The 14,464-nt window shown below is 41.2% G+C and overlaps 5 protein-coding genes across 5 annotated transcripts; all 5 read right to left on the bottom strand.

The window, feature by feature from the left end:
- Window positions 1–1,917: 1,917 nt before the first annotated feature.
- On the bottom strand, window positions 1,918–2,488 carry Bfra_002596 (uncharacterized protein; the record flags this gene model as incomplete). Its single annotated transcript, XM_037333012.1, has 2 exons — window positions 1,918–2,277; window positions 2,441–2,488. 2 exons carry the CDS (start codon window positions 2,486–2,488, stop codon window positions 1,918–1,920), a joined length of 408 nt encoding a protein of 135 aa, XP_037195140.1.
- A 987-nt stretch (window positions 2,489–3,475) lies between these two features.
- Bfra_002595 (uncharacterized protein) lies at window positions 3,476–5,893 on the bottom strand (the record flags this gene model as incomplete). The annotated part of the gene is made up of 4 exons (XM_037333011.1): window positions 3,476–3,640; window positions 3,696–4,655; window positions 4,712–5,014; window positions 5,522–5,893. The coding sequence occupies 4 exons, from the start codon at window positions 5,891–5,893 to the stop codon at window positions 3,476–3,478; spliced, it is 1,800 nt and encodes a 599-aa protein (XP_037195139.1).
- A 710-nt stretch (window positions 5,894–6,603) lies between these two features.
- On the bottom strand, window positions 6,604–9,476 carry Bfra_002594 (uncharacterized protein; the record flags this gene model as incomplete). Its single annotated transcript, XM_037333010.1, has 5 exons — window positions 6,604–7,530; window positions 7,593–7,704; window positions 8,361–8,797; window positions 9,015–9,297; window positions 9,382–9,476. 5 exons carry the CDS (start codon window positions 9,474–9,476, stop codon window positions 6,604–6,606), a joined length of 1,854 nt encoding a protein of 617 aa, XP_037195138.1.
- Window positions 9,477–10,740: 1,264 nt separating this feature from the next.
- Window positions 10,741–11,547, bottom strand: Bfra_002593 (uncharacterized protein; the record flags this gene model as incomplete). The annotated part of the gene is made up of 1 exon (XM_037333009.1): window positions 10,741–11,547. The coding sequence occupies one exon, from the start codon at window positions 11,545–11,547 to the stop codon at window positions 10,741–10,743; it is 807 nt and encodes a 268-aa protein (XP_037195137.1).
- An 835-nt stretch (window positions 11,548–12,382) lies between these two features.
- Bfra_002592 (uncharacterized protein) lies at window positions 12,383–14,008 on the bottom strand (the record flags this gene model as incomplete). Its single annotated transcript, XM_037333008.1, has 3 exons — window positions 12,383–12,853; window positions 13,398–13,435; window positions 13,624–14,008. The coding sequence occupies 3 exons, from the start codon at window positions 14,006–14,008 to the stop codon at window positions 12,383–12,385; spliced, it is 894 nt and encodes a 297-aa protein (XP_037195136.1).
- Window positions 14,009–14,464: the final 456 nt, after the last annotated feature.

Raw genomic sequence — 14,464 nt, 5'->3', positions numbered from 1 at the left:
CAGACCACATGCAGACATCTTAGCGAGTCTTGAATGTGTGTAAGTAACAAATTAGCTGTCACGACCAGCGGCAGCGACGTGAACCTAACAGCAATGTATTGTAAGATCATCTCCCAATATTCGAGGCTCATATTTTGTCAACAGAAAGTTTCAAGTACCTTGAGATATTAGCTCTCATTTTTATTCTTAAATATGAGCGATATGGAATCGGAAACCGTTTGACCGTTTTTGTCCTATCTCTAAGGCGTATGAAGCGTAACATAGTAAGTACATAATCGAGCTTGCGTATAAAAGATTCCGTTATTATGAATGGCCAGATATATTTCCTTTATCGTATAGAAGAAATCTGGTAATTAAAAATCTTGATAAAAATCCCAAAATTGACTTAATAATATCAATACAGATGGATTCGGGTAGAAACCTCTCATGTGCCGTGAACTTTCATTGGAAACGAGACGTTCTTGAAATTATTTCCAATAAGATTTCGGCAAGTCCAATATCGAGTTGCACCGGAATACTGACGATCTGAGCTAGATGAACCGCAGATAAAGAGGAGATGACGATGAGGAGAATGGTAGCTATTCAGAAAAGAGGAGAGTAAGAAAACTCATGAAAGCTACAATTTGCTCAAAATCTAAGGACTGTGAGCATAGTATCCAAGATCATGCATCATTCCCACCAATACTGTGCACTCTTGCCCCCTCTTTCCAGACCTTTTCGAACCATCGCGGATATATGCAAGCAATTCGTCGAAAAGTTTGGACCCATGGTACTTGTATTCACTCAAATAGCAGATCTTCCGTATTTTGGCGGGAAACATGAAAAAGCTAGCCCACTTCCATGTAAAATCCTCGCCCAATTGTTGCCGTAATGTCCTACTTTTTGCCCACCAGCGGCCATCATGAATTACTCGCATTTGTTAGAATATAACCACGTCTATATTCTGATCTGCTGTCTCGAAAAAGCCCAACAAAAACCATGAGCACCGATTCCGCGAGGATCCCTCAGGAAGAGGAAAGTGGTCGGGCGTCGGCGGCTGTATGGACTCGATCGACGCATTCGAAAACAGTAGAAGGTTATGTCTAGCCCGTTGATGTTGTTCTAGTGGTAAATATTGCTGGTAGAGCCCACTAGCATCGTGCAAATTTCTTCGACTGCAATGTTGAGAGAGGTTAGATACCGAACTAGTGAAAGCGGAGCACAGTGGGGGATCTAATTGAACAGCATACTCACCGAGTTGAAATCAAGAGACGCAGTCCGAAGACAAATTCTGGAAGTTAGCATCAGAATACGCTGCCCAGGCGCTGTCAGAGAAGCTATTGAAATTGGCAGACAACAAAAATGGTCGGGAAGGGGCATTTGTGAAAGATAGACGATAAATTGCATACGGTGCGGAAGTGTAGAGGAAGGGAAGGAAGCAGAAAGAGTTGCTGAGGAAACAGAGACTAACGATATTCCCTATGGTTCTGTCAGAATTGTACTTTGAAATCTGCTACCTTTGAAATAGAGCCTACTCAGCATTTCACATCAAATCAGCTTCGAGAAGACCAGAAGCCGTCGGCCTGGTCAAATGAGAGGAACAATCGTTTACATGCAGCTGTGTGATTATTATCAGTTGCCTTAGGATTATATACATGTTAATCAAAAACGCCGGTAGCCTGCACCATAAATAAGCGCCCCAAGCCGAAAAGCCCAACTCATCTAATCCATCTCAAATTTTATTGTCATATGTTCGCTCTTGAATGCCAATTAAGTGATCGGGGTAGCTAAAGAACGGGAGTCAGTATATGGACTCGATAATAAAGACATTAAAATTTCTTCGCTATGTGAGCGTTTCCACACGCACCTATGGCCACGATATTCTCTAAACACCGATACTCCGTCTTCTTCATCATAGTGATCGACCCAAAGCCCCAATTATTCCCTACCACAAGGGCAATCTGTATATCGCCTGTGATAAGAGTAGCCGCGGCAGCCTTGTGTTCTCTCCATGGAAACACCGCCCATTGCCATACCACCCGTAGAAATACGCCGGGGAGTGAAGCCACACGAGCATTGTTGCAAAGGTCTAGCAGCAGAAGAAAGATGCTCGTGGTAAGAGTAGCCGCGGCAGGCCATGGTTCTCTCCATTGAAACACCGCTGGTCGGGCTACCACTCACTGAATTACCTCTACCGTCCGTAATACCACTACCTTGCTGTTGCGAGTCAGCAGTTAGATTCAAAGAACTACCGCTATTCTCTGCGACAGCTTCTTGGTTCGTGGATGGGCGTGGGGACTAGGGAGGCAGGCTGTCAGTAATCATCTCAAATATCTTCAGGAGTCACGAGATCCAGGCTCTACGCTTCTCAGCGACGCTAGGAATGCCGATGATTCAGTGACATTGTGTGTCGGTATTGAAACTCGCAGAATTAGGAATTGCAAAAGTCCATTGTACTTACCAGGGGCGAGGTCGATTTTTCCCTTCGGTTATTGCCGTTTTCATTCATCGTTATTTTTATCGATTCGTTGTATTTACTGTCGTCATTGATGAATATTGTTATAAATTTAGAAGAAGAAGAAATATGCCAAGAAGAAGGAAAGCTAATGCCACTAAGTAGAGTACTAGAGATTTAGGGCCTTAAGTCACATGAGCTTTCTAGATTTCGGAAAATTGAAGATACCAGACACGGAAGAATACAAACGTGACACCACACGAAGAACAATTGCTATTCTGCGATCACAAGAGCTTATGCATCTCTATCAAAAGGTAGATCATTCGAGATATACTTGATTCAGAGAGAGTTCGCAATAAGTACCTGATGTTTCCTGCATAAACTGCATATCTGCAATGGGAACCTTCAGTGTTCACCATTCTGCAAGTTTTCTAATCTATCCCAAAGAATGCTTCACACATTCGACAGGCAACAATCATGTTTAAAGCGTCTCCAAATCTGGACTACAATTCATCATAGAAGCCTGTTCTTATTCTATGTGCAGTCTTCGCAAATGTGCTTCCCTATTTACAGAGAACTATCTACATAAAAGCTGAGAAAGCTATTTAGTAAGATATCAGGAATTTTGCCTCTCAATTTCGAAGTCTCTTCCATCTAACAACAAACCGAAACTAGCAGTTTCTTCCTCCACGAGAGTATGCCAAACTAGGAATCTCGGTATAATTTCAAATCATAGAACTGAAAGTAGCGACACAATCTAACTGTAGGAGTACCACTAAAGGTACGAGTTATCATAGAAAGGAATAGCAAAGCCGTGGAACTAACCCATCTATCCGGTCCCTTTCATCTGCTGCCTGTACTTTTTCCAGATATCTGTAATAAAAACTTTTGTTGGCATGCGGTAGGCTCCTATTTATTGCTGGAGAAGGTGAAAATTATTTGGTGGGGTAACATTTGGCTTTGGATTGAGATCTGGGAACTTCTCTATAAGATCTCTCGTCTTTTCATGTTGATAACTACCTGCCATCCACTTCATATGGACTATCTGTCCCATTCCTGCATCGTTTCTGGCCTATGTGTGTAAGCGGTTTGTAATTGACAAGGAGAGAACGAAGGGCTTGTTGATGCCTCAGAAGATTGGCCACTTCCTCTTTCGGACCCGAAAGATTCAGAAGGGGACACGGCGGCACAATTTCCATCTCTCACCTAGAAGAAATTAGTTATCGCGGGATCACTCATCTTGAGTTATATGTATGCTTACAGTTATGTACTGCTGAGTTGCAAACCCCTGTGTTTGAACGGTAGGCATCTGAAATTGATAGTGCGACTGATTATATAGAGTCGCGGTTGCTCGAGGTGCCCATAAGTTTCTCTCTGGAAATAACGGCGAGTGTGTTTCATCAAGAAATGATATATAATTGGAGGGATACGAGCCCCAATCATAATGTGTATAGCCCATTTGCTGGAAAGAATCATTTGGTTGTTGGGTATCCATGCGTTGAGGTGACGGAAGGGATTGACAATCGAAATTAAACTTTTGCACTTCATGCGTGAATGCTCTGGTCACTCCCTGCCTCATGTGCTGGAAAGACTCCGAATTTGGAGGTATCTGTCCCATATGGCCCATGTGCTGGATAGAGTCTACATTCTGAGACACTTCTTGTACCTGGCCCACTTGGTGGAAAGAATCTTCCTCTTCAAACATCCAGGACTGAGTTGGTTCATCATGATCAATCCGATATTCCTGATAGATATTGGATAAGCTTGATTCACTGTGCTGAGCTTGACATTCTACCATGAATCCTTCTAAACTTCCAGAATGTTTATGCCCCTTTTGTTTAGTTGGCTTTTTCTGAATGACCTTAGGAGATAGTGGTTTTGAAATGACTTGTGTAACTCCTAACTTTCCAGCATGCTTCTTGTTGTGCTCTTCAATTATTATGTCGATATTATTCTTCTCTCTGCGACGACTCGAGGGTCTTGATGTCATCATCGAATAAGACAAGTCTTCTCTGCGCTTGTATTTGTGTCTATTATCTTTATCTGACAATAAGGAGAATGAAATATCAGAAGATCGTTCAAGCACAGCTGTTTGTCTCATGGTATTGGAGATTTTATCGAAAGAAGGCGGAATTGTTGCATAGGTGGAACGGCTTTGGTAATATTGTGATGACATACCAGGAGAATCAATAGTAGGACTTTGAACTAAGGATAATGATGTCTACTTAAGACCATTAGCTACTTATAAATTGATTGAGAACAGGAGGTGCCATGTACTGTAGAACCTTGAATATTCCCGACACTCTCGTCGAATTCTGGGTCAATTGGCATTATCGACTGGGTTTCTGCCTCCTGATCTCTTTCCTCCCTTGCATATGAGAAACATACATTGCCAGAGGGCTGAATTTCGTTGTATATCATGGGAACCTCCTCATCTTCCTCAATGTTGTCTTCTGTGAGAATAATGGGACTTTCTTTTTGCAGGTTAAGAAATTCATCGTCGTTGTCTGCTTCTGGCAGATCAAAGAAGTGCCGTTCCCCCCAAATGTCCTCATATATTGCCATGGCTTTTTGAGAAAACTTGAAAGTTGATTAGAAAGAGATTTTCGATGAAGTCAAAACGAGGTTATTTTCGACAGTGGGATCGAATGAAGATGGACCCAGAGCAGACTCAATCCACTAGTCATGGGTTTAATCAAATTTTCCCCTCTCAAAAATCAAAGAATTCACCTTCATGGCAGTGTTTAATGAAATATAACAGGAGGATAAGTCATCAGAGGATAGTTCATCTCATACATCATCGCTTTTTGGTCTTTTTCTAAATCTCATAAATTCATTGGCATAGTGGGATTCTGCCACTTATCAAAATATCTTGACCATTAATAAGAGGCTCTAATTTGAAACATCAATTTCATTAGAAAGATCTATTCATACCTACTTGAAGTATATTTTATCTCTTGAGAACAAGATTAGATCATATTTGAGACTATTGGAAAATCAACATATTATTTGCATCCCGTCGAAATAGCTCCCACTAACCCGAGCTTCAGATCATCCCAAGTTCAATTTCTTCATATTGAAATGTACAGTCTCTAATTCATTCTCCTCTTCAGAATCCTCATCAGTTGAAGATAGTCCATTTCTCATTGAGCCAAAGTCGAGACTCACTCTTACTTCCTTTCCGAGGTGATTTTTCATTGTGATATCATTTCTGCTTGAACTTTGGACTGTACCAACTACTGTGGTATTCGTTGTATCCACGACTTCGCTTCTAGATGTAGCAGATTGTGATGGCTGCTTGGTAGATTTGATGAGAGATTCGTCTGCTTTGTTCATGCTATCTTTCTTCATCAAGTTAGCTTGACCTAATTCAACAGCGGAATCTTGCCCCCATAAACTCACAATGGTCTTTTTCCCCTGTGGATTGATCGATACTCTATGCTTATCAGGCATAGCCATGGTTCTTGACTTGTAAATTATGAAGCTTTGCAGATCGTTTCTTTGGACTTTCTGAAAATTTTCGATGTGATATTTGTGTTGGAAGTTAGAGAAACTAAAAGAAACTCTACCAAACCATGCTGTGTAGGAACGATGATTAACACAGTGGAGAGTGGAAGGGACTTTCACAGGAATCCTAAGAATTATGAATGCTGTATCCGAGAATTCACTAGATAACCTTGATTTCAGAAAAAGATCCTCACTTCAATGGATACACATATTTTGAGACCTTTAGATGATCTTCCTTGTCTTAAAAGAAATCTTAGTGATACTAGTGATGCAAAACAAGATGGTCAATATAATAGCCTTCTCAAAAAAAAACTCACACAACGAGCTTGATAGATTCACATGAAGGTTGGAAACTCGAACATATGAGACAATATTGGAGATATGGTTACTACTAATAGAAAATGCGCGAAAATAATGTAGTCATGCATATTCATATCTCTTCCAGAACCACTCCTAGATGAATGAGAGAACAAATTGTTGTATTATCTAAATGCCTCAGCAGGATTATGTTTAACTGGATACGCAGGTATTTTGAATGGATATTCGTTGTATCCAGACCAGGTCAGCACCCTCTCTGGGTCTCTTTATATTCTAAAACGTAGCCATATACTCATTAGTTTGTCAACTGGCTACCAAGAAACTTAGAACTCCAATCAAATATCTTAACAAGCTTCTTCTTCACTAGCTTCTTTTTCACATGATATATAAGTCCAGCAGTGTCTCAATGGACTAGAAAACGAAACATATTGACCTGATTTCCGATGTCTCTGATGTCTCAAAAGCTCGGTATCTCCTCTAGTTGGTCTTGCCCCATTTGTGTTGATTCCATTCATGAGTAGAAGTAGAACATTGTCGCTAGATGGGTATATAAATCTACCAGGTCCCCTGGGCATGCGGCGGCGTCTGCTCTTGGCTTTTTTGGCCAGGAAGCGTGTGACCCAGGTTCTGGATAGCTTTTGTAGCTTTTGGGAAGAACGCTTCTCTGATGGTTTGTTTGGCTTGGTTGACTTGGGCAGACTAGCATCGTGATTGTTTTCCTGGTCGTCAAGTGATTGTAGTGGGTTGCTAAATAGATGTGCTGCAAACTGAGGCTCGTCTTCCTCTGAACTTCGCTCTGCCTGGTCATTTATGTACTCAGACATTTCCTCTCGAAGACCTCTGTCGTGCAAAAAGTAATCCTCGTCGATCAAATTCTCTTCGCAATCGAAATATTCCTCCCAGTCTTCGTCTCCATCCTCTTCGGCACCTTCATCTTCTTCATCGGAGTCTTTCAGAAAAGCAGCTTCTAGCTCAGACTCTTGATCTTTCGTCCCCGTTTCCGCTGTTGATTCCATTTGATCAGCATATTTGCAGTCGTCGTTTCTTTGACTGCCAGTGAGAGCTTGTTTAAGCGCATGCTGAAGAGCTTCAAAGTTGAATCTGCTGTACGTTTCTAGACTCCCCCATTGTCCAAGAATATCCGGCATTTGAGATGAGTTTGATTCAGTTGTTGTTCGTGGTGATTCTGGGGTTTCTGCGACATGTACTTGGTGCGGTAAAGATGGTGACTTTGAGATCAGGAAGTTTCTCGGTGATTGGGTCCTGTCAATCTAATGAATAATCAATATTGATCCCTATTATTGAATTATGCGGGAATGTTTGATTTGCTTACCGAATTTGAAACTCGCGTCGAACGCGCTTCTTCTCTCATCTCATTCTCCTCCTTTGCGATTAGTTGATTGAGTTTTGAAATTTCTTTGTCTGCCCACTCGGCTTCTATCTCACTATGATGAGACATATAGATCAAATATGAAGAGTTTAGATAATTCCTTTTTTTCTCAAATAGCTTGGTCAACCGGAAGATGGTGCTATGAAGCCAACGATATTTTTTAAACCTCAAAGTTAAGCAGACAGATTCTTAAATCATGAGTATCACTGTAAACATAAACCTCTGGGAGGATCCTAGGAAGAATAAAAGCTCTTTGGATGAAAAGTGGTGGAGCTAAATATATATAATATCGCTGCTCGCTGTACAGCTCTGTAGAAGTATATACGGCTTTCATGTATTGAAAGCGTGAGCACAATTTTCGAAGGATTTGACCGTATGCCAGGTACGGACAATTCTCATCAAAGTTCATTGGCCTGGAGGGAGGTAGACGACATTAGCAAATGGTATCAAGCTGTTGATCACTACAGTTTATGGACCGAAACATGGAAATTATAATTCGCTGATTGATTGAACTAACATCTAAGTTTAAAATTTCATAACTCGCTATGTGTAAATGCACAACTGACCATCCAAATCATCAAAAATGCAACTCAAACTCCGAGGCACAATGCTGCAGCGCGTACTGTACTCCAACGAGAAATCCACATCCTATGATCACGCATCAACGAACTTCTAAAGTCAGATACTGTATCTTGAACCTGTTTAACATACGTCAAACAATAACGTAGGTTAGAGCAGCCCGGCTTAGGCTTCCTCGTATTACCGATTCTCGAATCTACTGTCATATGATTCCGTGGCTTCCAATCTGCTCTCTTCACCTCCGCATACGATAGTTCTATCCCAAGGTTTTTATATTCTAACCTTTTCAAGACACGCTTTCTAACGCTACCTTTAGGAGATTTTGTCTCGTATTTTCGTCTTCGATGAGGATTGATTGCCTTCTGGGAATCTTTGAAACGAGTTACCCAATTTTTAGTGGGCCGACCGGACGCAAGCTCTTCATCTCTAACTACACGTTCTAATGCAGCTTTTAATAAAAGAGGAAACGAGGTCGAGCGATTTCCATCGGCTCCGCTGGTCTTGTCTGTAACATTTCCTCCTCCTCGAATCATAGTATTTGTATGCTTCACTGGATTCGTGATTGCTTTCTACATTATCAGTTAGTTCGGGATTTTTGTTGAATACTCTGGATTTCATGCAATCCGAGCCGCAATCAATATTCAGAAAGCAATCGGATGATAATTTGGGCGCTTGGATTTTGACGTCACTCCAAGCATGAAAGTAAATTCGGAGCTCCAAAACCTCCAACCCTTCTGCCAGCTCAACTTATTGAGGAATCTGAAAATACTCAAATATAGTGCTTACCGAACTTTGCCGAGCATCTTGATTATTCTTTGACTTTGCTGTATTCTCTCCAGCTAAGATGCCATCCGCATTCGTAGTGTTTTCCACTTTGAACAGATCGTTTAATGTCGGACTCACTGGCGATGCAGAGCGAGATAATATGTTATTATTGTCGTCGGACGCTAGTCCATTGTTTTGACTGCTGTTAATTATTGACTGCAGGTTTTGATCGTCTTCGGTAACTCTATTTTGCCCTCCCGACTCGTCGACACCAACAGACTCACTCGGCACATTCGATTCGTTGCTGGAAATTGCATTAGAACATCTCGAACGGAAACGGTGAAACCAGCTGAATTTCAGATGTCTCAACTGCACGAGAGGAGCCCACCATGGTGACTGCACTTCGTTTGGGCTGTGTAGATTGGACAGTGTGCGAGCTTCCTTGCGAGCACGCTGACGTTGACTGAAACCATAACGCGTCATATTTAATCAGATTGGTAGATTTTCGCTTTTCAGTTGCTCTTAAACAAAAGGAGTTCTCCGTTGTACCGAAATAATTGATGTTCCAAAATTTAACAGTAATTAATGATATAGATGCAATGATGTTGATATGGGCGAAGATTTAAAAGGCTCTGCTTGAAGATCCGAGATCTGTACATAAAATTTCAGTTGTCAAGCTTTCGGCAACGTCGATGGAAGGTTCTTGCTTTTTCGAGATTCTGATCTTCTATAATCTGGAGAATATGCTCCTGCCGTACCGATTCTCAGTCAGTTGGAGGTGATTCGTCATTAAAATGACGTAAATGACACAGAAACATTGTTGGGGAGCCGTAGTGGATAACTTGCTGATGCATTATATGATAATATCTGGGCAACCAAGTATTGGATCCGGTTGAAATTGTGCTGTAGAGGATTTCGATGTGTTTGGCCATGACGATATACCCAGTTTTGTTTCTATGCAGTACAAAAAGTCTTGTGGTATAATCGATATCAGGAATTTTGATATTGGCGATATATTTAAACTCACAGAGGATGAATACCCCCGCTTTGATGCATAAATTTGTCAGCAAGATTCCCTCATACGGTCCTTCAGGAAGGATGTTGCATGGCACGAACTAAAAGCACTTCTTCTGACTGCAATAGATGATTGAACTAGACTGTTTAACTTGAATAATACCTATTATATTCCACATTATCTCTACTATAACAACTTTCGGAAATTATCCAGAGCTTTACATGCTTACCATGGTGATATTTGATTTGCCATTTTCTCGCGCATTTGATGCCTTGGTCAAGTTAGTCTACCTAACCCTCATCTTTAAGTATTCTTCAGGTGAAGAAATTATCGCGACTTTCATGTCACCCTTTTCAAGCTTCATTGCAGGATGTGAGTGTGGTGACAAAGACGTTCGTGCATTCCTAACGTCACCAATATCTTTAGAAAAGTGAGTCATTTTCTTCAACCGCTTCCTTTTTCATGTACTTATACGTTCCTTCAATCAGTATAGAGTTTCGAGAGCAATTGCACCCATTTTATGATGATGGTAATTTGATCATACTGCACTTCGTCAGATAAGGGGATGGAATCATTAAGCGAGTTAAAGTGGGTCTATTAAGCTGCCATCCGACTAGTACAAAAATGACCTCCGAATACATGTGAACGCTGATGAAAAACAATCAAATAAGTCCCCCATCCAATCTATGCTTTGTACGAACGAGATTTCCTATGACAGTACCAGTATCCCAATCATTTACTGACATCAACTTCTGTATCGACTTCAGTCTCCTCCGCACCGTAATCATTTACAGCCACCAATGTGTTCTCCAAATACTCGTCAAAGATATCATATGGAGTCCAGCACTTTCGGAGAGATGATGGTATCTTTGAGATTCGTCGCCACCATATCCCTGGTAATTGTCTTAATTTTTCTTCTGCAGCCGTAAGACGCGTATCATGCATGCGAACTTTTCTAGCGTTGATCCTGGTTGCGTAACGAGTTGGATCATCGAAGAACGGCATTGCTGACGCTGATGAAATGCCAGGACCAAGGGTAAACATTGGCAGGAATTTCAAAACCGGTGTTGGAGGTGGTGAGTACGATGGTGGTGATGAAGGTGAGCGAAGAAGCAATGGCGCCACATCTTCGGCAACCTTCAACGACTCTTCCAAATCCATATCTTCGTCGTCACTATACTCGGACTGCGATATTTCCTCATCTTCAGAGACATTATTGCGGTCAGACGAAGACATAGTGAAATCGTTGTCGCGAATGGAGTCGGAGTTACGAACAGGATCTGTGTGAAGAATGGAATCGTTGTTGCGCATCAACTCGGAGATATCCATCAAATCGATACCCAAAGCATTTCCAAAAGCTCCTCCAGTGTTATTAAAATTACGCGCTCCCGCTTCTATCTGTCTACAATCCTCATTTGTATTCGAAACCTGATTATCGTTGGCATCCTCCACTTCTGTTGTTCGTCCTTCGACAGTCGATAGTTCAAGGGATAGTTCAAGGGACAGTTGTGGATCGATACTGGGATTGTTGCGCGACATGACTGAAAGGCAGTCGCTAGTAAACTATCGGGTTTTCTTCAAAAAGGCTAAGTTCGCTGTCTTTGACTGGCAGCATAAAACCACCAGGGTTTCTGTCAAACTAATTAGTATAATTTGACGATATACTGGTGAGTAGTTTGTTCACCTTATATTCACTGCACTTGTCGTCGTCTGATTGATGGATTGTGCCACTCGAGGATTCAGAAGAGTTTAAAGAGAATATTGAGGGGTTTGTGCGAGAACCAGCCTGTTTATTCAAAAGACTCTCGCTTGATAATGGAGTGAATATCGAGAAGTGAATTGTCGTCTGCAAGTCAATCCTGTGATATCCTGTTCCGAATTTGCGCAGTTAAATCCTTCTTTATGATAAATATGATAATCGCTGTAGTTTCATGTTTTGGGAAATGATACTAAAAGAAACACAATAAGAATGATTGTACGGATTGATACATGAGATATCCCGTAGTAAGTCTGAAGGAGTTGAACAATTTACAGCAGTATTATTAATAATGATTCCACAAAGACACTACATCAACAATGCACATGAAATTCAAAAGTCAATACACTTTTTGATTGGAGGAAAGGGTGATGAAGTGAAGTGAAGTGAAGTGAAGTCTATAGTTCACAATTTCCTATTCTGCCAGCTTATTAACCACAATGTGAGACATACTAGAATGCAGTTTCCATGTCATATCTGTGATTTCCTCCACCACCCAGTACCTTCCTTAAAATTCTGATGCATCCAACATAACTTTCGTAGAAACTATCATCCTCTGATTTGCATCGTATAGTATAATCTCACACCAACCACTCTTCCGAGCAACCTTTTAAGCCATCAGGATACATGTGACTCAGCATATTCTTGCGACCATCGAAGTGGGCTAAATTTCCGGCATCTGTATTTCAATAACTTCTCTGTTGCAGTGGCCAAGCGAACACTTATTGTGATCCCGTGGCGTTGAAGCCTTCTATTGCGAGCGAGCAAAGCCTTTTGTACCCGACTATTTTTCGAAAAGCGCGCCGCAAGCACTGGGACTGGTAGTAGTGGTGGTTCTCCACATTCTTTGGAAGTTGAGGACTTGATTGGCGACGGTGGGAGTGGTGTTCTGTCGGTTTTGTTAGATGCCGAAGGCTGAATCAAGCTTTCGTCGCACGAAACTTCGATAGAACTTTGATTTCGTATCTTTTCCTTTAGCTTTTCAACGATGATGCGCAATTCATCTTGCTCCTCGAAGAGTTTCTCCTCCTTTGTCGCATTGGTCCGATTCATTTTCGGTTTCGAGTTCAAGTATGAGTCTGACTTGTACTATGGGGGTTTCTGCGACTTCTCGTGGTGAGATGGAATTTGCACTAGATTTGATCAATGAACTATCTGCTGAAGAATTTCTCAAAAAATAAGTCTCGCTTCTTATATATCTATCATTATTGGCTCTGTGATTAGCGCAGTCACCTACACCGGGTCAGTCTTTCTAGTCAATGGCCAATCTGAAGCTAGTGATTAGTTCGGCTCTATCCGGAATACTTATTGTGACCGTAATACAACCTCTTTCCGTTGCGTGGAAAATTATTTTATTGAGTCTCTAGGCTTGGTTTGTGGTATTCATCATCTAGTTGGGTGCTCCTAGTTGACATCGATTCGTCACAATTCATGGAAAACTAAACAAGCATGAGCACACATATCTCAATATTTTTCCCTGTAAACTTATCACAAATTCCCATACCAAGGATACAGGACTCAATATCACATTTTGTGCAAGTCTATAATGTGGTGGGATGAATACATGCATTTCATGAACTGCCTTAAGCTAAAGAATGCCTCCTTTTGTATTCATTTACCCCAATGTTCCCACGATAGCTTCTTTCAAAACTCGCTGTGCTACCCAATTTGCTGGAAGATTCAACAACCTGATGGTGATATTTCCTCTTAAGGAATGTAGCTTCTACTAAAGATAAGAATGAGCGCTAATCCCGCAGTCCTGTGAAAATTGAATTTACTCACCCTCTTCACTGAACCCTCTCCCGCTATTTCTCAAAAGTACAGTGGAGTCTGAGTATCCTTAAGATACTTTCGCCTACAGCCAGGCTTCTTTCTCGCCGGTTCACTGCCTTGCTCTCTCGTCTCTAGTGTTCCGGCACACCATTCACAGTAACAATCTTCAAACATATGGGGGCCTTGGCTAATAAGGAAACGACATCTGATCACCTCCAGATTCACTTCTTCCATTGGGATAGAATAGTACCTGGCAGTATCAATTTCAAGTAGCCACATAACGGTTCTTCGTGAATTCTTCCACAAAACTGATTTTTCTCTATATTCGAACTCCGCATACTCTCTTGGGAGTTTCATTTCAAGAACGTATCCTAATGAATTGGTCTTCGACTCAGGCTTTTTAACTGTAGCCATATTCTTATCGGTAGTTGCGAAATTGGCTGAGGGAATCCTTCTTGTTTCGGTCGACATTACTGCTTGCTGATAATACTAATTCTCTATAACGTGGATCTATGAGACAATTAAGAATATAATCAATGTGATTATGAAAGTATTTCTGAGAGCTGTACGATTGAGAATACCTCTGGAAGCTCTTTTGGGTTGGTATCGGAACTCAGATACTATTTAGACTGAATTTTGATAGAGCTGATGGGAACTAGTCACTGGGTTAAACTAAAAGTAAGCAAAAACTTAATCTGTCAATCACCCATGCAAAGACTTTCGTGACATCCCGATGTCCAGCCCTGTATTTCGACTCTTTCCCATTCATCTCTAACCATCAATCGATCTTACTCTCAAATCTCAGACTATAGGCACATATCTATACATTTGAGTAGCTTCAAAATCTTTTCATGTACATGTACAAAGAAGTGTTGACAGCATGAAAATCCTTGACTTTGGTTCTTAGTAATAATGAAAAGTTAAACT

Source organism: Botrytis fragariae (assembly GCF_013461495.1).
Source record: "Botrytis fragariae strain BVB16 chromosome Unknown tig00000012, whole genome shotgun sequence".
NCBI classification, from domain to species: Eukaryota; Fungi; Ascomycota; class Leotiomycetes; order Helotiales; family Sclerotiniaceae; genus Botrytis; species Botrytis fragariae.
Note: the sequence above shows the minus strand (reverse complement) of the source record. Positions and strands in the feature narration are given on the sequence as shown.